Here is a 23,515-nt window from a genome sequence, read left to right on the forward strand (position 1 = left end):
CATAAACACACAGGAAGCACTAAGCCAAAAGGAGAATCCCATAGGCCTCTAAATCTGCTTAAATCGCCTCAAATTATAATCAGATATTCAGATCACAGCCAGCGAGGACTCACCCATATGGCCAACATTGGGATATAAAAAGAACAAGTGGTGGTAGGTCAGTAGTTTTTCATATATTGATGCAAGTGCATGTCATGATATTTTCTAATTTGATATACTTTGATTTATCACTTAAGGATGACTGGGACATTTTTGACAGGTGATCCCGTATCAATATTGAAAAATGCTTTCCTTTCAAACAGGGAAGTGCTCTCCCTCGCCTCAATTATTTAGGTACGTTGCAGCCACCAGCATGAGCGTGGTTCTGATTTATACACTACCCATGTACACCGGGAGTGAAAACACAATGTTTCATTAATGATTTATTCACAAATTAAGCTGCTCGTGGGAGCCACTCTGTGGACACAGTTAACAGGCTTTCACAGAGGCTGCTGTGCATCTGAACACCGGTGCTGATAGCTAATACAACATAATTTAACATTATTTTGTTTCAAGTTGAATTATTTTTGAGAGGCACAATTTTAAAGGGATAGTTCGGGTGTTTCTGAAGTGGGGTTGTATGAAGTACTTATAGTCAGTGTATTATCTACAGTAGATGACGGTCAGCACGTCCTCAGTTTGGAGAAACAGACAGGAGCATCGGCGCCGGAGCAAAGCAATACAGTGCAGTGGACGGGGAGGGCAGAAAACCATATTCTAACCACCTAAAAGAAAGACTCACCTAAAACAAATCAATATCCATTTAAGTGTGCACTATATTTAGAATATATTTCCGACGTCAAACTGAATTTAAAGTGAAATGTACCTATAATGCTTTGAAGAGAGCATAGATAGGTTTCACTTTCAGTTCAGTTCCCCATCAGAAAAGAAAAGGAAAGGGCTGTCTGACGGCAAGATAACAGATATTGTTTCTTTAAGGTGGCTAAAATTTGTTTTTCTGCCTTCCCCGTCCACAGCAGTACATTGCTTTGCTCCAGTGCCGGGAACTCCTGTCTGTTTCTCCAAACTGGGGGGGTGCCGACCATCATCTACTGTAGCTAATACACTGATTATGGATAAGTAACTCAAAACAACCCAAACTATCCCTTTAATGTGACCCACAGATAAAGGGTGTACTGTAACAACTTTTCAAAATGTATTTTATAGATGAGTGCTCAGATTAATTTCAGTTTGCAGGTTGCATTTCAAGGTGTTACAGCAGACAAATTATTGTGACCATTACATATTGGATTTTTTCCCCACATACTTTACTGCAAAAGTGCAAATTGCATTTCCAATTGCCTACAATTTGTATATATTCTTTGCTTGAAAAGAAAAAAAGCTGAGAAATTTTAATTAAAGTAAATACTTCAGCGTTATTAACGCAATATGATCAATGGAATGACACTGATTTGAATTATCATCCATGTAATTATTTAATCCATCAGTCAAACATCGATTTCCACCCCTATTATGTCACTCCTATATCCGCAGTGACTACTCCTCTCTCTACTGTTTAATTATGGGTCTCAAACCATTTTCTCCATCGTTTCTGATATTTTGACATATCTGAGACCTGGTGAAGCCAGGTAGAATGATTTTTCCTTGTATGTTTTCTAGGGCATTCAACCTTAACGCAATAATAACGCGTTAATGCAAAAATCATTTTAGCACCACTAATTTCTTTAACGCATTAACGCAATTGATGTTACGGAGGTTGTAGCAGGCTCAGTTTCAAAGCTAGAAACTACAAAACCTAAGAAATTCATTGGTGCATACCATGTCATACTAGCCTGTCGTGAAGGAGGCTAAATAGCGTTCCAAACTTACGCTACATTTTGGCAAGGAAAAACTGGCATGGCCATTTCCAAAGAGGTCCCTTGACCTCTGACCTCAAGAGGTGAATGAAAATGGGTTCTATGGGTACCCACAAGTCTCCACTTTACAGACATGCCCACTTTATGATAATCACATGCAGTTTGGGGCAAGTCATAGTCAAGTCAGCACACTGACACACTGACAGCTGTTGTTGCCTGATGGGATTAAGTTTGCCATGTTATGATTTGAGCATATTTTTTTTGCTAATTTTTCTTTTATAGCTAAGTCTGATCACTTTCTGCTTTTTCATAGCAGAGGCTGTCGCTTTATTTCTGAAATATTTGCAGATCTTTTCTGTCTGGACATACAGTCTCATAACATAACTCCCTGACAAAATGAAGACGCCAACTCAAATGCAGACCTCTTTTTCAGACTTCCGTGATGGAAGAAATCTTGAGTATGGTGAAGAGCAGTGCCTCCGGAACCAGACATGTAGAGAGGATAAGCTGCGCTGAGGCCCGTCTCTCACCCGACCAGCAACAAAGATGCTCGGGCTGAGTTTATGTATATTGGTTTGACCATGGTAAGCTTGTGACATGAGCACTTCACAGCTCGCGAGGCTCCTGTCAGTCTTTTGGCAGCATCTTTGTGTGTCTAGTACCAGGGGGAGGTGTAGTCAGCAGTAGCTTAGAGTGTCTGCTGTGGGTGACTTATGTGGATTTGCCTATCTTACATTCGCTGGCCCCTGTAGCCATGGCAACATGAGCAGTCAATGCTGTCACAACCGGAGCGAAGCTAAGAACCATCCATGGAAATGGACACACAAGGGTTAATCCTGTGTGTGTGTGTCTCCAAAGCTTGCCCATTGAAATGGTACATGACGGGGTTAATCCTCACTGCATGTTGTGTGTGTGTGTGTGTGTGTGTGTGTGTGTGTGTGTGTGTTTGGGGGGGTGGGGTTGATGGAGAAGAGGTGGGGGTGGGAGGTGTGTCAGGATAAGGCTTGAAGGGCTTACACACACCGTCTCTTTCGCTCTCAGGCATAGGGCAGGTCTTATCTTCAACCAGCACCCCAAGTCTCACATACACACACTCACACAAACACACACAAACACACACACACACACTGCTGCCTAACCTTCAATTCACCAGCCAGCCTCATTTCCCAACATGCAGTCACACATTCACACCTAAAGCTATAAATCCATGTACAATAAGTGATTAAAGCTGGAGCGTGCGGTGGCTGAATAAACTCCCTGAAGTGCCCGGTGTGATGTTTTCACTAAGCTTACACTTAAAACCTACAAGTGCAACTTGTTTAATTCACCTTTGTCAAAGTCAAAGTAAAAAAAAAACAAGAAAGTGGAGAAGGGGGCCAAACTCGTACAGCATTTCTCCAAACACCAACAAAACCAAGAGATACGTCAAGAAAAACAATAAGACATTTTCTTCTGCAGCTGTTTTGATTTGTTTGACCTCAGGGTTTTTTTTTGTTGCTGAATCAGCTATGAGAAAGACAACAAGGAAAAAGGTCAGAAAGAGAGAGACTTACCTCCCTCAGTTTCAAGCTGTTCTGACATCGCCATTTTGTCACCCACAAATGCACTTTCACAGCTACATACTGATCTAACTCAAAAGACTTGGTCTCTGTTTTCATGCCTCTCCCTCTCTCTGATATCTCCCATGTCCAGACTGTCAGGCTCAGGGGCACAAGGAGGGGGGGGGGGGGGGGGGGGGGGGGGTGGGGAGGATGCCTACAGTGTGTATGTGTGTGTGCGAGTGTCAGCGGGTGTGTACATGTGTGCGCTCTCACGCACGTGTCGCCTGTGTATGTGCAAATGTGTGCAGCCTGCCACTACCACTCACCAGTCAACAGGAAACTAAACGGCGCACACACATCTGCCAGAGTTGTGATAACAACCGTCCCAGTCCTCCTCCCTTCAACACCGCCTTAAACACTGACCTGGGGACAGTCTCGTGTCGGTATGAGTTGAAGACACAGCCCTTGTTAAACTGATCCCAGTTCAAAGATTTTTTGTTGTTTCCTCAAACAAGAATAAAAACAAACCCACTTCATAGATCACACTACATTTCTCTCCCTGAGCGTAACGCCAAAGCTGTGCGGTTTCATGGCATTTTACCACTCCGTAGTAAGAACGTCCGACACGCTGTAAACACATCAATAGCACAGGTAGTCCCGTTGCTTTATGTGGAAGCTAGTTAAAATGTCTCTGGGGCTCTTTTTTCAGTGGTCACTGTGTGCCAGATTTTATACACTTGGCAGCTCACGCTCCTTTACTCTTTTATTGGATCAGATGGAGGGACAGAGATCTATCGGTCTGATTCAGCTCTGGTAAAAAGATCCAAAGAACAAGCTGCCACTTTTTTTTGCGAGCTTTAGATCAAACCGTCTGTGAGTCAGAAAACCCAACACTTATCTGCAGTGGAAGGCTACTTTATAGTTTTATTCCACTACATGTCAAAGGCAATATTGTTGGCTACTTTTATACTCAACTGCATTTATCTGACTTCTTTTTATGATTCAGATTTTGTATACAAAACATATAATGACTTAAATATGACTAAAACTCGGTGCACTGTTACAGATTAAACACTCAAACAATGTATAAATTAATTGAGATTATCTTCCCTCGGCCAATTTACAACATAAAAATGCTACTTACACATTACACATTTCAATTAATGGTAGGGTTGGGCAATATGACGACATATACTGCAATAACTACATACTTAGTCAAGTCAAAAAAATTGTTTTAACATATTAATTGTTTTATGCTGTAGCAATGTATAATTTCAAAAGGCAACATCTTAAAACCAAACTTTCAAAGCAAGAAAGACAAATACAGTTGAAGCAACTAGTGAGATAACAACAGCTAGCAGATACAGATACATTTGCTCTCCCCCCTATGTTTCCTGACTTTGATCAAAGAACGTATATTGATAAGAAGTGAAGTCAGTTTTACTTTCCATTGCAACATCAGCGCCCAGCAGCAATACGCTTCTGCCATTTTGGACTGAAAGTAACTACCGGACGCCAGTGAAACATCTGCCTGCAAAATGCCGTACAAAAGTAAAACTAAATTATTTCTATTCTATTTTCATAATTTTAATGTCTCTACCAAAAATGTCCCGTGTTTAAAAATAAAACTATTCTAAATATGCATACTATTATAACTAATTACTTACTTACTTATTTATTAAACTTTTTGGCCCGGCTGCTTTCCAGAGGAGCGTAAAGTGAAGGATGGACATAAATGGAAGTTAGAAAAATCCAGCACACAGATTTTGAGAGAAATCTCAAACTTTTTCATGTCAAGGATCCAAAATTGATGTCCAATAGACCACAGACCATGGATGTATAAGAGGTTGTTCCCATTGTGTCCTGTGCTTGTCCGGCGTGTAAGTAAATAGCCTACACCTACATTAAATTATGTTTATGTCATGCTGCTAGCACTACTAGCTACTGGCCGATAGCCGGTTGTTTGGGAACAGAGACGTTAATACATCCACCACGGTACAGGCTTACAGCATACAGCCCATGGGCGTATTAGAAGATAATAAAAGTGATGAATTACATCAAATATATCCATTATTACAGCCACATACAGCTACCTGTAGCAGGAAGATGGCAGAACCGGATATGTTATATGAACCCGTGGGTCTGATGCATGATCTTATTATGCCAAAGAAAATAACTCTGGATTTGGTTATAAGTTAATTTTACAACTTTTATGACATAATGATTTAAATAAGGGCTATTTAAGTGTTCATGCTAGGAGACTGATTTACCTAAAAATGTATTCTCTGATTTACAGACGTCTCTTTATACATTAATGGCTATGGAATCAAAATTAGCCTGAAATTAAATGTACTCTGGACTGATATCGCCACAATCATTGAACATTCATTAATTATTACGTTTTTATTTTTTGGGGTCACCACTTTTTAAATGAACCTAAAAAATTAAAGAAATCTCCCCAACCCGCCATATACAAACGCAATTTGCTGTGTTTCTGTTTCTGTTCATGAAACATTTCCATTTGGTGGAAATTATGGGAGCCCCATACCTGGCTTGTACATAAGGAGAATCAGCTGGTCAAACAGCACCTGATGTCTACAGGTAACTTCAGTCTGAAAAAGCTTTGATTATCATAGCAAAGATCATTCTCCCTGCTTGTTTTGTTTTGTCATTACTGTTCAAAACAGCCATTATAATTGAAAGTTATTCCTACATACTTATAGTCCAAGATAACTGCTTTATGGCAATATTGATTTTTACATGATTTTTGCATTAATGTTAAGAAGTACCTTCATGTTTTTAATTCTCTGGATTCGCTAAACACAGACATTTCAATCTGGTTATTTTATCCATAAACGTTTCTCAATTTATTTTGCAGAAACTTTACTGTGTACATATAAAGTACCACGATAGAGGATTTTTTACCTATCGCCTACCCCTGGTTAAAATAAAAATTAGAGCTGTCAGGCAAATCCCTTTTAACGCCACTAATTTCTTTAACACATTAACACAACTTGCGATTTTTTGGTTGTATCAGGTTCAGTTTTAAAACTAGACTGAAGATACTGGCATCATATGAAACTAGAAAGGGTGGAGGCTAAATAACGCTCCAAACTTATGCTAAATTTAAACAAGGAAAAACTGGCCTGGCCATTTTCAAAGGGGTCCCTTGACCTCTGACCTTTGACCTCCAGATATGTGAATGTAAATGGGTTCTATAGGTAACCACGAGTCTCCCCTTTACAGACATGCCCACTTTATGATAATCACATGCAGTTTGGGTCAAGTCATAGTCAAGTCAGCACACTGACACACTGACAGCTGTTGTTGCCTGTTGGGCTGCAGTTTGCCATGTTATGATTTGAGCATATTTTTTTATGCTAAATGCAGTACCTGTGAGGGTTTCTGGACAATATCTGTCATTGTTTTATGTTGTTAATTGATTTCCAATAATAAATATATACATACATCAGCATAAAGCAGCATATTTGCCCACTCCCATGTTGATAAGAGTATTGAATACTTGAGAAATCTGCCTTTTCCTTTTGAACAGATACATAAGGTGTGATTAACTATGGACAATCATGCAATTAAATATTTGAATTGATTAACAGCCCTAATATACAATATATATAACAAAACACTCATGGGGGCAATTTCTTTTTTGCATAATGACTACTTATACTTTTTATACTTAATTGAAGAACTTGTACTTCTAATGTAATTTGACATTGTATTAACTTGAGTAAAACAGAGTACTTCTTTCACCAATTGTTATTGATGCGGCTCTTTTGCAAGAGCAAATAAAAGCACAACAACTTCACATAAAAGAACAATAATCAAAGCTGTTATGCAAATGAGCTTCATAAGTGATACTGTATGCAAATGATGCTGTTGTTATGCTGCACAAAGTGATCAGTCTCTGTTTGATTTGCAGTCAGGACTTCATGCATCATTACAGGGGGGGGGGGAAATTAGAAGTGACCTACAATCAGAGGCTGTCCTTTGACGGCAGCTCCCTCTTGTGGCAGCTGTGATCCAGTGTGTTTGTTTTCATGCTGTCCTACAGTATTTTCTCGCTGGCTGGGTGAATTCCCTACTCAGTATTTCCTCTGGCAGGAGAACACAGACACACTGCAACAAGGGAACTTCAGCAGTGAGCGCGTCACATGTCAGTACAGGCCAATAGGTGGAGGGATTAAAGCAGGGAAAAAGACTCTAATGTGAGCCAGTTTGTCATTAATATATATCATCTGTGTTTCATCAGAAATGTTTCACAAAAAGAGCACACTATAGCAACTTAATGATGTGCATTATCAGCCATCATCCTCAGTTTTCTCCCCTCACACTGGCATTTCGCAGGTGGCTTAGCCTTTAAGAGTGTGTGTGTGTGTGTGTGTGTGAGTGTCAGATGTGTGTGTGGCGGCGGCGGCTGGTGTCAGCTGACAGCTGTGTGAAGGGAGATGACAGTGCCCTGATGCTGCGTTCTCTGTTCTCTGGGAGCCATTTTGTCTGTCTCTGATCTCAGAGTCAGGTCTGCCCCCCCACCACCCCCCCTCAGCCAATCACGTCACTGCTCAGCCTTGCAGAAAACATAGAAACAGTCTGATCTCTCTCTCTCTCACCCTGTCTCCCTCCCACCCACTCTTCCTCCTGCGCTCCTACGGTGCTCATCTCCCACTTGCCTCTCTTTTCTTGGCTCTTCTGCTCTTTGCCTCCCCCCCCTCTCCTCCTCCTCCTCCTCCTCCTCCTCCTCCTCTCCGTCACCTCTCGTCTCTCCTGTTTTCTTTTTCTTGCCACCCTCCCTCCTCTTCCTCCTCCTCTACCTCTCTCTTAATCCACATCTCTCCTCAGTATCTGCTCACTCCCTCTCTCTCTTTCTCTCTCTCTCTCTCTCTTCCCCTCCGTCACACCCTCCTCCTCCTCCTCCTCCTCTTCAGGCTCTCTTGTTGTGCAACCCGTTTCCAAACAGCTCAGCCTTTGTGCGTTTTTGTCTGTTGCCATTTCAGCCGGGCTGCAGTCTTTACTCATTTTCCTCCAATCAGGGACACCATGTGACTCTCTGCATGAGAGGGCACAGTCCCTTCCCCCTTCTCTCCTCCCTCTCTCTCTCTCCTCCCTCCTTACCCCCCTCTCCCCTCCCTTCATCTAGCCAGCCAGCCAGCCAACATACGTTAGCAATCATGGGAGTCAAAGAGAAGGAGGGAGCAAGGGGAGAGGTGGGGGGGGGGGCATGGGAAGGAAGGATGAAGGTATATACACGCTGTATAGTGAGATAGTGTGATAGGATAGAGGTAAAGGAGCAGGGGGTGAGGGGAGGGGGTGTAATGTAAGGTCTGGGTGGGTCAACGCAGAGTCTGATTGACCACAAAGCACAAAACATCTGTACTGTAGCTGCAGAGAGCATGTAACTTCTTCTCCGGGATGTAGCGCAGCTCGGAGCACATCCCCACACACACACTGCTCCACTGTTTATGTCATCCACATGTTGGGGCACATGCTGCGTGCACGTACGTCCACACACACACACTCTGAGCCCACACAAGAAGGGGAGGATCCTTCAGTGTCGAACACGGCTCTGGAATGTAAACAAGAGAGAACGAGAGGGGGAACGACTACAGAGAGACTTTGTAGTTTTATATTATATTCTGTTTTCTATCATCATCTAGCATCTCTCGATCTTCTCTGAGTGGTCATAAAGAAAGTGGGGAGGCATAAGTGTGCAAATTCACTGTATAAGGGTCAAGACTTAGGTTCATTTAAAGTGTGAATGGAAGGGATTGTTCCATATTTGGAGGCAGTGTTTACATTGGTTTTTAGTTACGTCATGTAGGTGAAGCTTTACTCACCACACACATTGTTTCTGGCCTCCAGGTATGTATGATAGAATATAAATGAATACTTGTTGCAAAAGTATAAACATGACTTGTGTTGCCTTTTTTAAAGTTACAGACTTGTTAAGACTCATTTCCAAATAAGACAGGGAAAGCAGCTCTGCTCTCCTTGAAAGAGTTGAAAAGAAATCTTGAGGAAAATAAGGGGGAGAATCCTTAAAGCAGACAAAACTGAGGCGAAAAGAAAGGGGGAACACCAGAGAGAGAACAATATAAGAGAGCAAAAGTGGAGCGCACAAGAGTGCGGTCATATCGTCTTTTTGGAAATTTCCATGACCACGTTGATTAAGTATGCAATCTGACCGCAAGATAGCTAAGGCCTGGTTCTAAACAAACGCTCCCGCCTCTGCTGTGCTGGCTTGTTTAACGGCTGAGGTGGCAGCGTTTGCCTTCATAGCACGGGGCGCTGCGCAGAGATTGAAAACACACGCGCTCACAGACACACACGAAAACTCTCAACGTGTACGTGCAGTCACATTTAACACGGGTGCGCCAAGTTTCCCTGCACCATTGTGTGTTCAAGACAAATTGTCATCTCGAGAGTTTGTCCTTGCTGATACCTAATCCGTCTGGTTTGATCACAGAGCCAATATTTCTCTTTTTGTTTACATTTCTACTCCAATCATGTGCCATTCCATCATCCATTCATCCTTCCATCTTCATGCAACCGTAGAGGCCAGGATGGAGTTGGCATTGTCTCTTAATTTGCTTTCCTAAACTTTCCGCCTTTGAAATAATCTGTCAGCAAAAGAGTTTCCAAACCGCAAAAAACATGGGACCAGTTAGTGTTTCCATCTTTCTAATGATTAAAGTCGAAACTGGCAACAGCTAGGGAATCTGATACTGGATGCGTGGTTGGCTAAATTTCTGTATCCACATCCCGGCTGTTTGAGGGTTGACCACAGCGGCCACTGTGGCCTGGTAGGCAGCAGAGAGGAGGCCACGTCAGGGTGATACAGCACACCACACACACACACAACTCTATACTTCCTCCTCCTCTCCTGCTGCTGCTGTATATCGTGAGCTTCTGAGTACATCTATCATTATTATGAATACATTTTCAGCTATAGGATTATATTTCATGTCCTACACGTCCTATCAGGAGTGCAACATAAATCGCTGCAACGCTTAATATATTGCCCGAGGCTCAGCAGCGCAGGGTTTATTTCTAGACCTTGATTCCTCTTTTTTCCTTTCCTCCTCTGTCTGATTAAAGCTAATAAAATGAGAAGAATTATCTGTTTGCTGTCAGGCGCTCGACACCCAAACACAACAGTTCGGGGACCGCAGGGAGTTCCTCGGCCTTCGCAGGCAGCGAACAAGTCGCGCACCTCTCAATACGGTGGTCTAATATGACGGATATTACTCCCCGCAGGTCGCTCTCTGTGGCTCGGCTCCCAGAAGCCCCGGGGCTGTTACTCAACTTTAACCAATTTTATTAAAAAATAGTGACAAGCAAACCTCTGACTGCAGAGTTGTTTTGTTCATCATGTTGCCGATTTTGCTTTTAAGTTGAAATGAAACCGTTGGTCGTCTGTCTGATTCCCAGCAGCAGGTCAAGAGAGGACAGAGGGGAATCAGATGTGATTGAAAGCAGCAGCGATAAACAAATGGTGATGCTAGTGATCGTAACATGTGAGACAGTACTTCTACCTCTCAAGGATGCACTCGTCGACCTTCCATGAACTCAGGAAGAAAGGACTTCTGGGTAAAAGAGGATGGAAAATAACAAGGCCATTATACAACAATGAGAGTAGGAGTTTAATCTTTAGGGATGCTAAAACTGACTTCACAGCCAAACAGACGTGGTGATGCTGCATTTTTTATGTCGATGAGAAAAACTGCTGTTAAATCTGAATGAGGAGTATCTTACAGTATCGCCCTCTTAACGCGTCCTAAATGATATACTCCTCTGCGTGAAATATTCATTAATAGCTCATGTGGGAAGAGGGGCAGAATCAATCATGCAAGCCTTTGATCTGAGCTCGTGACCTTTGCCCTTTAAATGTCACACTTTGATCCTTCTTTTTTTCTCTTTCTTCTGGTATCTCCGCACGAGGGGCCAGTCAGTTTTTCACACTGTGGAGAAGTGAGTGCAACATCTGTGCCGACTTTAAAAAGAGCTCTGTTGTCCAACAGTCAGAAATCAGCAGCAGAAGCAACAAGAACAAAAACAAACTGGCCGAGGAAGAGAAGAAGAAGAAGAAGTAGCATTAGTGGTGCCATAGCAACAACTTCATGCCCAGATGTTTGCACCGCCACAAAAGATATTTTTTCTCCAAACTAAACAACAAACAGTAAAAAAGCACTCTGTTGTCAGACAGAAGAAACAGACTACATGTTGATCCATCTATTCTAGTATTTTCTTTGCTCTCCATCCTCTCAGCCATCACAGAGGGCGACCTCCCATGAGCCTTTGCACACAGAGCCCCAGGGCCCCGGGGCACCTCTCTCCCTGCCCATCTCTGCCCCAGTCACGCCACGGCAGCGGCTGCACTCACCAACCCAAATACAACAACAAACAACAACGACCAGAAAAAGTCAGCGGCTGGCAACAGCAGCAGCAGCACCAGCAGCGGGGCTGTCGTTAACGGCAACCATCACCACAGCAGCTACTTACCGGGACACGCGCAGCCGCCCACGGACATCTTCTCACATGTCTGGTGTGAATCCGATCAGAATGATGGTGGTGGTTCCGTTATCCCCGCTCTCTTCCTCTCTCTTCTCCTCCTCTCTCTCACCAGTCACTGCTGCCGCCACTGAGGCTGCTCACATGAGCGTCTGTTATCCCCACTGTTCACACACACACATACACACACACGCACACACACACACGCACGCACGCACACACACACACATACACCACCAGGGAGCAAAGAGAGGGAGGGAGGGAGGGAGGGAGGAGAGAGTGACGACGAGGGAGGAAAAGAGAGAAAGAGGGGAAGAAGAGGTTAAAAAAAGAGCACAAAGGATCGGATTCTCTCAGTTGTAGCTGTGAATCACACCGTGTATGTATGTGTGTGTGTGTGTGTGTGTGTGTTATAGAGTGAGAAGGATTCTGTTCCTGCCTCTGCTCTGCCCTCACCCTCATCAGCCCTGCAAATTACAGCTCAGGTGGGAGGAGAGAGGGAGAAAGAGAGGAAGAGAAAGGGAGGGAACGAGAGGCTGAGTGCTCGAGAGTGTGTGTGTGTGTATGTGTGTGTGTGTGTTGTAGAGCGAGAGAGGTAGCGCAAGAGAGAAAGAGAGAGAGTGGACTGTCAAAGTGACCTGAGAGGCAGATTTGAGAGAATAACAACCATGTGATGTGGGTCCTTTTTTTTCTCCTTTAAATATGTAGAGGCTGTTTTTCACCGCTGCTGCTGCTACAATGACACACACACATACAACACACACACACACATACACACACTCACACTCACACACACACACAGTCACAAACACACACGCGCACACACACATACATGATCGTACACGTACAGAAGTGCACACATGAAGGTTTAAATGATCTTCAGGAAATCTGGCTGTGCATTTTTGTGTGTGTGTGTGTGTGTGTGTGTGTGTGTGTGTGTGTGTGTGTGACTGTGTGTGTGCTGCAGCCGTCTGAGTGGCTTGTTACCATCCAGCGAAGGTCTAGGCTACATGGCAGGGAGGGCAGGGAAAAGGGGGAGGAAAAGGGAGGAGGAGAGAGGAGGGGGCAACTGACGTGCCTCGGCTCTCTCGCTGTCGTCTCCCTTTCTCGCCCATTCACTCTCTCGCTCCGTTAGTCTTTCTGTCTGCAGTATGCCACACAGTGTTGCTCTCTCGCCTCACTCATCTTCCTGTCTACTGGGCCATTTATCTCTTCTGCCCCCCCCCCCTCTCCTCCCTCCTCCCTCTCCTCCCCACCTCGCCGTCTCTCTCTTTCCTTATTACTCTTTCTTCCGTTCCACCTTTCCCTCCCACTGTCTTCATCGCACTCTAATCTGTCTTCCATCACTATGTCATGTGTCTTTCTCTGTTAGACGCACAAGTTTGTGTGAGAAAGAGAGAGTCGCTAGCTGACTGAAGTGCTCCTTCATTGCCATCAACATGGACACTGTAGATCATTTTGACTGTAAATACTCACTAGAACCTACCAAATGTGTATTAATCCACCGCTGAAATATAGTCCCCAATAAATGCACTATTTACACCTTTTTGAGTAACATTTGCTGAAAGCTACAGTACCCAGCTGTTTAAGGAAATGACAGGGCCTTTTTTAAATAGAAGCTTTTTTTAGGGCTGTTAAAGTTATTGCAATAATAACGTGTTAACGCACATTTGTTTTAACGCCACTAATTTCTTTAATGCTTTAAAGCAACTTGCGAATTTTAGGCTGTAGCGGGCTCTGTTTTAAAGCTAGAGTGAAGATACTGGCATGGCATCATATGACTCTAGAAAACATAAGGAATCAATTTGTACCATGTCATACTAACTTGTTGGGAAGGAGTTTAAATAATGCTCCAAACTTGCACTAAATGTTGGCGAGGAAAAAACTGGCATGGACATTTTCTAAGGGGTCCCTTGACCTCTGACCTCTAGATATGTGAATGTAAATCGGTTCTATGGGTACCTACGAGTCTCCCCTTTACAGACATGCCAACTTTATGATAATCACATGCAGTTTGGGGCAAGTCATAGTCAAGTCAGCACACTGACAGCTGTTGTTGCCTGTTCCAATAATCAATACATACATACATTTGCATAAAGCAAGCACATTTGCCCACTCCCATGTTGACAAATCTCCCGTTAACGTACATTTTGAACAGATAAAAGGCGATTAATCACGATTAACTACGGACAATCATGCGATTAATAGCAGTTAAATATTTTAATCGATTGACAGCCCTAGTTTTTTTTAAAACTTTACATTTTCATTAGAAATTGGCTTGGAGCTGAGAGCCACATACAGGAAGTCAGAAATTATTGAGAGACGAGCTGACGCATCGTTTGTTTTGGTCTTCTCGTGGGATTTGTTGACAATAAGAAAATATTGAATATTTACAGCTTTATCCTTTAAACTAGAGGGTCCCAACCTGAGGGACGGGAGCCCTGAAAGGGGTCGAAAGAAAAAACTGAGGAGTCATGAGATGATAGAAGGAATAGTTCATCATTTTGGGAAATACTAGATATGATTGGTTAAATAGATGTGTTGGATTTTGTTACCTTTGGTGAGAGCCAGGCTAGAGGTTTCCTTCTGTTTCCAGTCTTTACGCTAAACTAAGTTAACCAGCTGCTGGTTGAAGCTTCATATTTAACGTACAGACATGAGAGTGGCATTGAACTTCTCATCTTACGCTGAAAACACACCAGAGCAGCGGCCAAGTACAGCCTGTGACGAGCTGCCATGCAATGTCTATGGAAAGTTGCAGCGGCCGTTATGATGCTGCAGTGAAGTGCGGCCAGAGAGTACCCACAGCTAATCAGTTAACAGAGTCCTGTGATTCCTGTGACATGTTGACTTATGTTACAAAGAATTTCTTCCCACCTGAAGCACATGAACATGCCTCTCGGCTGAAGAAAAATTTAATTATTGCGGCGAGCCCCTGCCTGGTGTGTTTTCGGCTTAAAAAATTATTTCTTTTTCAGACTTTTCCGTCATCATCGATCTGCTATTTCCTTGTGAAATACTGCATAGTTTCAACCCTTCAGCCTTCTAAAAATGTTTCAAATAAAATCTGAAATGGGAAAATCATTCTTAACCTATACTGTATGACAACGGGTCACAAGTAGACATTGGTTCATTTTAAGGTCAAAAAGGTCAGTGACCTCTGCTTCAAACAACATATACAGAATACTCTATATACAAACACTGCTCATTCAGGGATTTTCAAATATTCAAACCATTTCAAAGGTCATGACCCCAACTGAGCCCACAGCACACATACTCACACCTCAAGAGACTGCATGCATATACATTACAGCACACACACATGCACAAAGCTCAGACAGAAAGCTAAATGTAGGATTATATAAATATACTGTTGACGTTCTGCGCTGTTTCCCTCCAAAATGACATCACAGACTTTTGTTAAATCAGGTTCTTTCTTTACGTGCAAGTCTACATAGATCGCCTCCTCCACATATTTCTACTTCCCTTTTTTAAGACACTTGCTCTTTGTCTCCCTCCCTCTCTTCCTCACCCTCTGTCTCATTAGGCAGTATCTCATTTTGAGGAGGAGAGTGTTAAGCCAATCAGAGAGGGGAAGAAAGAGCAGAGGAAGGAGGGAGACGGAGAGAGGAGAGGAGAGAGACGGAGAGGTTGCAGGAGGAAGAGGGCAGAGAGGAAGAGAGAGAGAGACAGACGGAGGAAAAGAGAGGGCGATGGATGGATGGATGGATGGATGGATGGATGGATGGATGGGTGGATGGATGGATGGATGGATGGATGGAGGGAGGGAGAAAGAGAGAATAAATAGCTCTGGCGCACTCGTCCCCCATTACCCCGGGAGGGCACTGTCGCCATGGCAATGTGGCAGAAAAAGGATAGCACAAGCATGATGAGCTTCTACACACACACACACACGCACGCACGCGCACACACACGTTTACAAATGAAAACTGTGATTCACACATACATCTGTCCACATTAACAGTTTCATACAGACAGTTTTGACAAGTTCATACTTTCAAGCGGATGTGTGCACAAAGCACACCGTCTTACACCTTACCATACTTATATAGACACACACACACACACACACACACACACACACACACGTCAACAGTTTGCCCGTTAACAGAAAGTCAAAGCCGACATGACAAAGATTAATAACGGAGACAAAGAAATCTGTGGAGGCCAAAGTAATGAAAGACAGTATAAACAAACAAGAAGGTGAAGAAAAGGCATCAGAGAAGAAAATGACAAAATAGGAAAAACAGGAACGTGAATTTCTGGAGCGAATCAAAGTTTCCTGCTGTGACTTACATTCTCCCTAAAATGTTTCCTTAGTTCTTTCTGTTTACTCTCCTTGATTCATGTATGCATTTATCATCTTGATTCAACCAGAATTGACTGACATTTTTGACCTGATGGTAGAGCCACATGACATGTCTGAGGGTCAGTTAAGGTCAGTTAACCTCATGGTGGCGCTAGAAGAAAAGTCAATGCATCACCAAAGTCGGTGAGATACATCATCCAGGGTCCATGAATGTCCGTAACAGTGGGCAGCCTCCAGTTCTGAAAAGTGAAGCCAATGCTGAAGAGCCTTAAACTTGCATTATTTCTAACAGCCAGCAGGGGGCGACTCCTCTGGTTGCAAAAAGAAGTCTGATTGTATAGAAGTCTATGAGAAAATGAGCCTACTTCTCACTTGATTAATTACCTCAGTAAACATTGTAAACATGAGTTTATGGTCTCAATCGCTAGTTTCAAGTCTTCTTCAATACAGCATGATGTTCATTTAGTAAATTATGGTCCCATTTAGAGTCAAATAGACCATAAAGCAGGGGATGCTTTAGGGCGTGGCTACCTTGTGATTGACAGGTCGCTACCACGGCGTTTTACGGTCTGGGAGTTGTCCGCATTTTCGTCTTACCACTTTAACCCTTTCACAGTGTGTTTTCAGTTCATGAAATTTATTAGAATCTTTTTGGTTGCCTGAAAACGTCTTATTCAGCATTCGGTTGTTCTTAGCTCCACCCTGTTGTGTCACTTCTGGTTGCAAAAAAGCCAACATGGTGACGGCCAACTACTAAAATGTCGACGGCAAAAATGAAAAACTCGAGGCTTTAAAACTTTAGTTCACAAACCAATGGGTGACGTCACAATGACTATGTCCACTTCTTATATACAGTCTATGGGCCAACCACAAACCGACATACATGTATGTATGTAGCCATCCATAGGGCCACGCTGCTGGCATGGCTAAAACAATGATTAGTCTAAGTGTGTTTCAGATTTTGATTTGGACAGATTTATCCTATCTAGTTTATCCGAGGTAAATAGCGGCCCCTGCTAGACCCCAATTATGTCTCCGTGACCTGTGACAACAATGTGCTTTGGCTCCTGGCAGGTCCAACCATATCAGTTTGTCCACAGCTGCAGAGACAAAGTTCACTTCCCAGGTCATTAATGTTGAAGGATTTGTACTTTTCCAACAAACTAACCATGCCTCCTACAAAACAACAGCCTTGTTTCAATAATGAAACTTCAATAATATAAGATCCAGGGACCAGTGGAAAAACACCACTAAAAAAATGTCGCCCCACAGAGTAAAACAAATCACCTAAAGTCAGTAGACTGAAGTTAAAAATGGCTTAGGCGTTGCTCTCGTGCCTTTGTTGCAGCACACTTATCTTGAAAAGTTGTTTGGACGGCGAATGTGGCGGTTAATTAGCTTGAGAAATCTTGTGTGCATCCAGCCTGAGGGCAAAGCAGAGAGTGAAAGAGGCTGTTCGGAGACAGCCAGCCCTCTGTAAACTCTTATGTAAGGCAGAATCTGCATCCTGTTTCTCTCAGCTACATTATTGATGCAGGGCTTCTGTTACCACGCCGAGCGTGTTCGTGAACGTACGCGCCCGTGAACGTGTACACCTGTAACCTCTTGTCGAATAGCCTCTCACCTCTGCTGTTCTGTGGAAAGAGTGGTCTCCTCTAGCTGATGTCACTCTCTCTCCTCCTTGTTTCCACCTCTCTGCGTGCTCTCTTGTTCTTCCTTCACCTCCTTTCTTTTCCCCCACTTGTATTAATGTAAGTCCCCTTCCTCCTCCTCCTCCTCCTCCTCCTCTCCTTTCTCTCTCAGGCCTTCATTTCTCACTAACAGATGTCCTCGGCACCACGTGGGAGGACATTCCTCTTCTCGAAGACTTACTTCAAGTAAAGAAAAATCAAACGGGTACGGCAGCAACACAACTCGGCAGTCTCAAAGTAACGCCTGCGTGTCCTGCGTCACCCCGTAGAGAGGGTGTCAAGTTAAAGATCAGAGTGCTCTCGCCTTTTTATAAACACGCTGCCCCCGGCGTTACACAATATCTGAAAGGTCACAGAAGTGCATGCATACACACACACACACACATGCAAAACATTGCATGACTGAGCTGCCGAGACATAGAAAAATGCTGACACACACACACACACACAACAGCAGCAAGTGTGAGACGGAGAGAGGAAAGCATATACCTGACTCCTTAGACCTCATGGGCTCTTTAAAAATTCAAACATGCCAAAAGAGCACCGTGGGAGTCCTCCTGCAGGTCAAAAGTGAAGAAGGGATGAGAGGCAGAGGGGAGGGGGGGGAAGAGATAGAGATAGAGAGAGAGAGATGTTTTTTATTTACTTATACCCCCCGAGAATGAGAGTAAAGTCTGGCACTCTGTAGAGCTTAAGGGAATTAGGGAAAATGTCTGTTTATGAGCGAGTGAGTGCGTTTTCACATTTCCAACCAAAAACAGTGGCTCAAGTGAAAAAAAAAAAAGGGACAGTGGATGGATAGAGTGGGTTAAATATGTGTGTCTGAGTGTGTGTGTGTGGGGCCATGTACTGACATGGTGGCTGGGCGCTGGAAGCTGCAGTAAGGTGACCCACTTACACAGAACTCCCCCCCCCCTACTGAACACACACACACACACACACTACACATGCCTCTGCACGCTCCCGAACACACTCGCACCTCACCCGCTGGAGACTGGAGGATGCTTTGGCCCCATTTCAGACAGTAATGTGTTTCAAGAGTTGTGGGCGATGAGGCGGGAGGTGGTGTGTGTGCGCGCGTGTGTGTGTGTGTGTTTGCGCGGCGGGGGTGAAGAGAGATGTAGCAGCAGAACAGAAGATGTGGGATTAAGGGATAAAGCAAAGGAAACACAAAAATAGAGGTCACGGAGCAGATTGTAGGTAAGACGTATATGGGAAGTACACTCCAGGTGGCCCTGTGCATCAAAATAAATGAACAGGGAATATGCTGTACCTTGTTAAAGTGCGCGTCTGTGAGCATATTTCCTTCCCAACTAATCTAGTACAGCCATTGACTCCGTGTACCGCCATGACATTCAGCAGAAAGGTCAACTCCTCGCTGGTATGCACGAGATAACAGGCCAGACACATCCGTAGTCCTCCACAGACAAACAGTGAGATGATACAAGATAGCGCAACACAAATGAAGAGGCGATGAACCCGAGTTCATTACGCATTCATTTCATTCAGGTATGAATATCTGATTGGCATCCATTGCGGCTCGGAGCAATCAGCTCACTGGGAATTAACTCATTCACAATTTCAGAGTGGCTGATAGAGAAGCAGAACGTGTGAGCAGATGTTAATAGGAGATGTGTAATGCCACCATCTAGTGGAGAAAATTAATCAAACAGATTTATCTACATTATTCGCCAGACAGGATATCACTATCTACCAACAGGAAGCTACAGTACAGGGGGGTTTCAACTCAAAATATATTAAAGTCTGTCAGTCAGTATCTCCAAATTGCTATAGAAGTGTAGTATTTTAAATATCGTCCAGCAGTGAAGCACTCTTCTGAGTATACTGTGACAACAGTGTGACAGCTAGTACTTATTTATTTTTTAAGAAAAGAAATGAAAACAAGCATGACAGGTCCACTACACACCATTATCTTCTGCTCTGGTGATCTGACATGTGCACAAGAACTGTCAACTAAAGCTATAACTTTCTTTCTCCTGGTTGGTTTCCTGACAGGTCTTTACAGTAAGTACTCTAACGTGACAGCTCTCCTTAAACATGCTGCTCCCAAGCCATTAGAAGAAAAGATCCACATACAACGCTGCCCACTCACTCTACACTGCTATACCCTCATACTATACACAAGGTGATGCTCCGAGGTTGTTTGTAATTAAGGGTACTACAGTATATGTAACAGTTTACATGTATTAAAGGGACACTGTGAAGGATTTGGAGGCATCTAGCGGTGTGGTTGCAGATTGCAACCAACTGAGTACCTCTCCGCTCACTCCTCCCTTTCCAAGAAAGAACTACGGTGGCCTTCAGGTAATATAAAAACATGAAAGTCTTTTTCTGGAGCCAGTGTTTGTTTTGTCTGTTCTGGGCTACTGTAGAAACACGGCGGTGCAACATGGCGGACTCCGTGAAGAGGACCCGTTCCCTATGTACATATAAACGTCTCATTCTAAGCTAACGAAAACACAATGATTCTTAGTTTCAGGTGATTATACACTAATGAAAACGTAGTTATTAATATTATATTCCATTTCTGCTAATAGATCCCCTGAAATGTTGCACACTGTTCCTTTATTAAAAATGAGACCTTCCCAGACCTTCTTGGTTGCCTATAACAGCCTGTCGCTCCCAAGTGCCTTGACACATAACAAGGATTTTCTGAAAGCTCCACATAGTACCTTTAAGTCCAGAAAATGACAAGTGTGAAAGGAAATCAAAATGAAATTTCAACCAAAAATGGCTACATCATTTGAGTGTTCACATTATGTCCCTTCTCTCCCAGGTCAGTAGAAGGAATGTAGGGTCCAGCGTTTTTAAGCTTGATCCGTGTCAGGTACTAAGAGTCAGGATCCCTCAATAGACTTATTCGCTTTCTTGCTGCAGAGTTAGATGAGAAGATTGATACCACACAATGAAGCTGGAGTCAGCAGCCGGTTAGTTTAGCTTAACATAAAGACTAGAAACAGGCGGTAGCAGCTAGTCTGGCTGTCTGAATGAACAAAGCTCAAGTGAGATTGAACGTGTTATTTAGTGAGTTGAAGTGCTCGTAGCAGATTTTGTAACACTTGGACAGAGCCAGGCTCGCTGTTTGTAGAGGGACCAGAGGGAAAAAACATCAAACGTAGGAGGATTTAAAATGGGATTTTTTGTTTTATATATATATTTCATTTCACACAACCAGACATTTCAACTGCCACTGCTCAGCATCACCTAGTTGAGGTGTGTCTGGAGGTGTGATGTGAGGTGACAAACACAATGTCAGTGGGTCAAGCTGGACTGGTTTGACCGGATTCATTAAAAGACAAACACTCCAGCTTCTGTTCACATGATTAACTGTGTAGTGGAACAACTTCAGCATCACTGCACAATTGGAAACGGGGTAGTGTGATGGTAACTACAGGAGGAGAAGAGAGGAAAACACTTGTCTGCTGTACTGAATATGTAAATGCAATCAACCATCCAAAAGACCATCATGTGATTTGTCAGTGGAGCATGAGGGTTGCTGCTGCTGCTGCTGCTGTGGGTCTGCATCAATGCAATCCACAGGTGAAAATACTGCTTCAGACAGCTGTGTTTTATTATTCAGACATTTTGAATAATTATTCATTATATCAGGTAGCGCACAGCGTGGAGCGCAGGATAAAGTGGAAACAACCACAACAAAAAAGGGATTTATTATGAAGCAGCGCCGGTTCTGATTCATGTGACTGGGAAGTCGTGCAGGGCCTCAGCGAGACATTAAGTCATGTGAACACAAGCACATTCAAATGTAATCAATCATAATGATCTAGTGAGCTGTACAAATGCTTTCTGAGGGCTGAACACGTTTTAGTTAAAGGTTGATAACATTGATAACATGCAGCCACTAGATGTTCATTCTCCCTCCCCCCCGTTCCATTGCATTTACTTCACAACAAGTGGTTGCCAGGAACTTATCATCAATCTCAGCCATTTATCCATTTTTTCCACACTAATTGTTGACACAGAGATACCACGCGATACCAACGTTGTTTACACCTTTAAACGGGACCTTTGTAGGTTCAAGTGAAACAGGGTAGAAACACTGTTGTTAGGCCCTGACAGCAAACCACGTCACGGTGGAAGGTGTGTGTACACACATTAATCAGCAAAGTCAACACATCTATATTGCAATGTCTGAACATGCAGATAATCCCTGTTTGTTCTGGTGATGAGGCAGGAAGCAGATACACTCTTTGCTTACATGGGATTGATTCTATTAATACCACGTATTATTATCATGTCTGCCATACTATGATACTGATGTTGAATGCACTGATATTCCCATGATGTTCTCAGCAATTATAACACGGGAAACGATGGAGCACTTGGGTGAATTCAACAGCTTTACAGAGTGTTATTTGCAATTTCAAGCTAAGTCCCAGTAACACTATTAGTGCTCTCTCTATGAAAGCCTCTTGCCATAAAGGGGGGAAACTGATCCAAACTAATCATTCAGTTCACAGTGGTAGGCTATCTCACAGCGGTTTCCCTAATTTTGCTGAAATGCTGTATGTCTAATGAATACAAAACACAAATAAGATGACTACAGGTTTTTCAAAACTGCCTCTACTGTATTGACTATCATAGGGTTTGTAAATTACAGGTAGGAGAGAGTGGGGAGAGTTGAGCCAGTTCTTACTTGAGGCGTCTTTAAAGTGAGGGAATGACAGTAATGTCTCCAACTAAAACATGTACATATATTTCAGTATGTGGTGCATCCTTGGGAATGATCACTTTTGGATCTAAAATAAACAGTTTTCAGTATGACTTTCCAAAAAAAAAGAGGTCTCTTGGGAGACTTGGGAGAGGATAAGTTGAGCCATATGCGGTATGCCTAGTCCATCAATCATACCTGTCCATCACTGAAGTGAGCTTATCAAAGAACTCCCCCACATTGTGCTTAAAGGCAGTGGAGAGATGTTGCTTCAGGAGTGCGGCATGACAGATGGTGACGCACCTTAAAACATGAACCAAAGGTTAAAAGTTGATTAGCCCATATGATCATCTTTTTATTTATCCTTTATTGAACCATTGCAGTTTAGATTGAGATTTATATAACAAGCTGAAGCTATAATCCAATTATATATAATTATAAATGGCTCAACTTCCCGCAGGCCTTTTGGCTTAAATAACCGTGTGACCCCAACACCCCGTACCATTTTAACAAATTTGTATCATCCAGCAATTTGAACAAAAAATAAATCACTTTGATCGGCAAAAAGATGTTTTTTTTTTAACCTAAATGTGCTCGCCACTTGTCTTATGGGCCTCTTTCTCCATCACAGGGTCAGTAAAAATGGATGACTCTTGCAAAATATGTGGACATGACCAATTTTGTCTATGGTTGCCTAGAAACAAGGGGTGGCTCAACTTCCACACAGGCTCAAATCACCCCACTCTCCCCCATAAACCTGTGATACTGTATTTAAGTTATTGCTGACCTGCATCTGCTTTATTGAGTAGAACTTGTGGCATTGTCATTTGGACGCATAGATAGATAGATAGATAGATAGATAGATAGATAGATAGTAACTTTAT

General features: G+C 43.1%; 1 protein-coding gene across 6 annotated transcripts in view; it reads right to left on the reverse strand.

Annotated features, from left to right (window-relative positions):
• The window catches only part of ldb1b (LIM-domain binding 1b), a 40,628-nt gene that overhangs the window by 15,910 nt on the left and 1,203 nt on the right, over positions 1-23,515 (reverse strand). The window contains exons 2-3 of one of the 6 annotated variants that reach the window (XM_037763126.1): positions 18,431-18,498; positions 11,912-12,084 (exon numbers count right to left, since the gene is read on the reverse strand). In XM_037763126.1, the coding sequence (XP_037619054.1) occupies positions 11,912-11,939 (28 nt within the window). In that variant the 5' untranslated portion in view covers positions 11,940-12,084; positions 18,431-18,498. Of the gene's footprint in view, positions 1-3,409; positions 3,549-11,911; positions 12,313-17,874; positions 18,152-18,430; positions 18,499-23,515 lie in introns of those variants that run through there. The other 5 variants (XM_037763101.1, XM_037763121.1, XM_037763148.1 and 2 more) reach the window with 5 other exon arrangements.

Source organism: Sebastes umbrosus, chromosome 3 (genome assembly GCF_015220745.1).
Source record: "Sebastes umbrosus isolate fSebUmb1 chromosome 3, fSebUmb1.pri, whole genome shotgun sequence".
NCBI classification, from domain to species: domain Eukaryota; kingdom Metazoa; phylum Chordata; class Actinopteri; order Perciformes; family Sebastidae; genus Sebastes; species Sebastes umbrosus.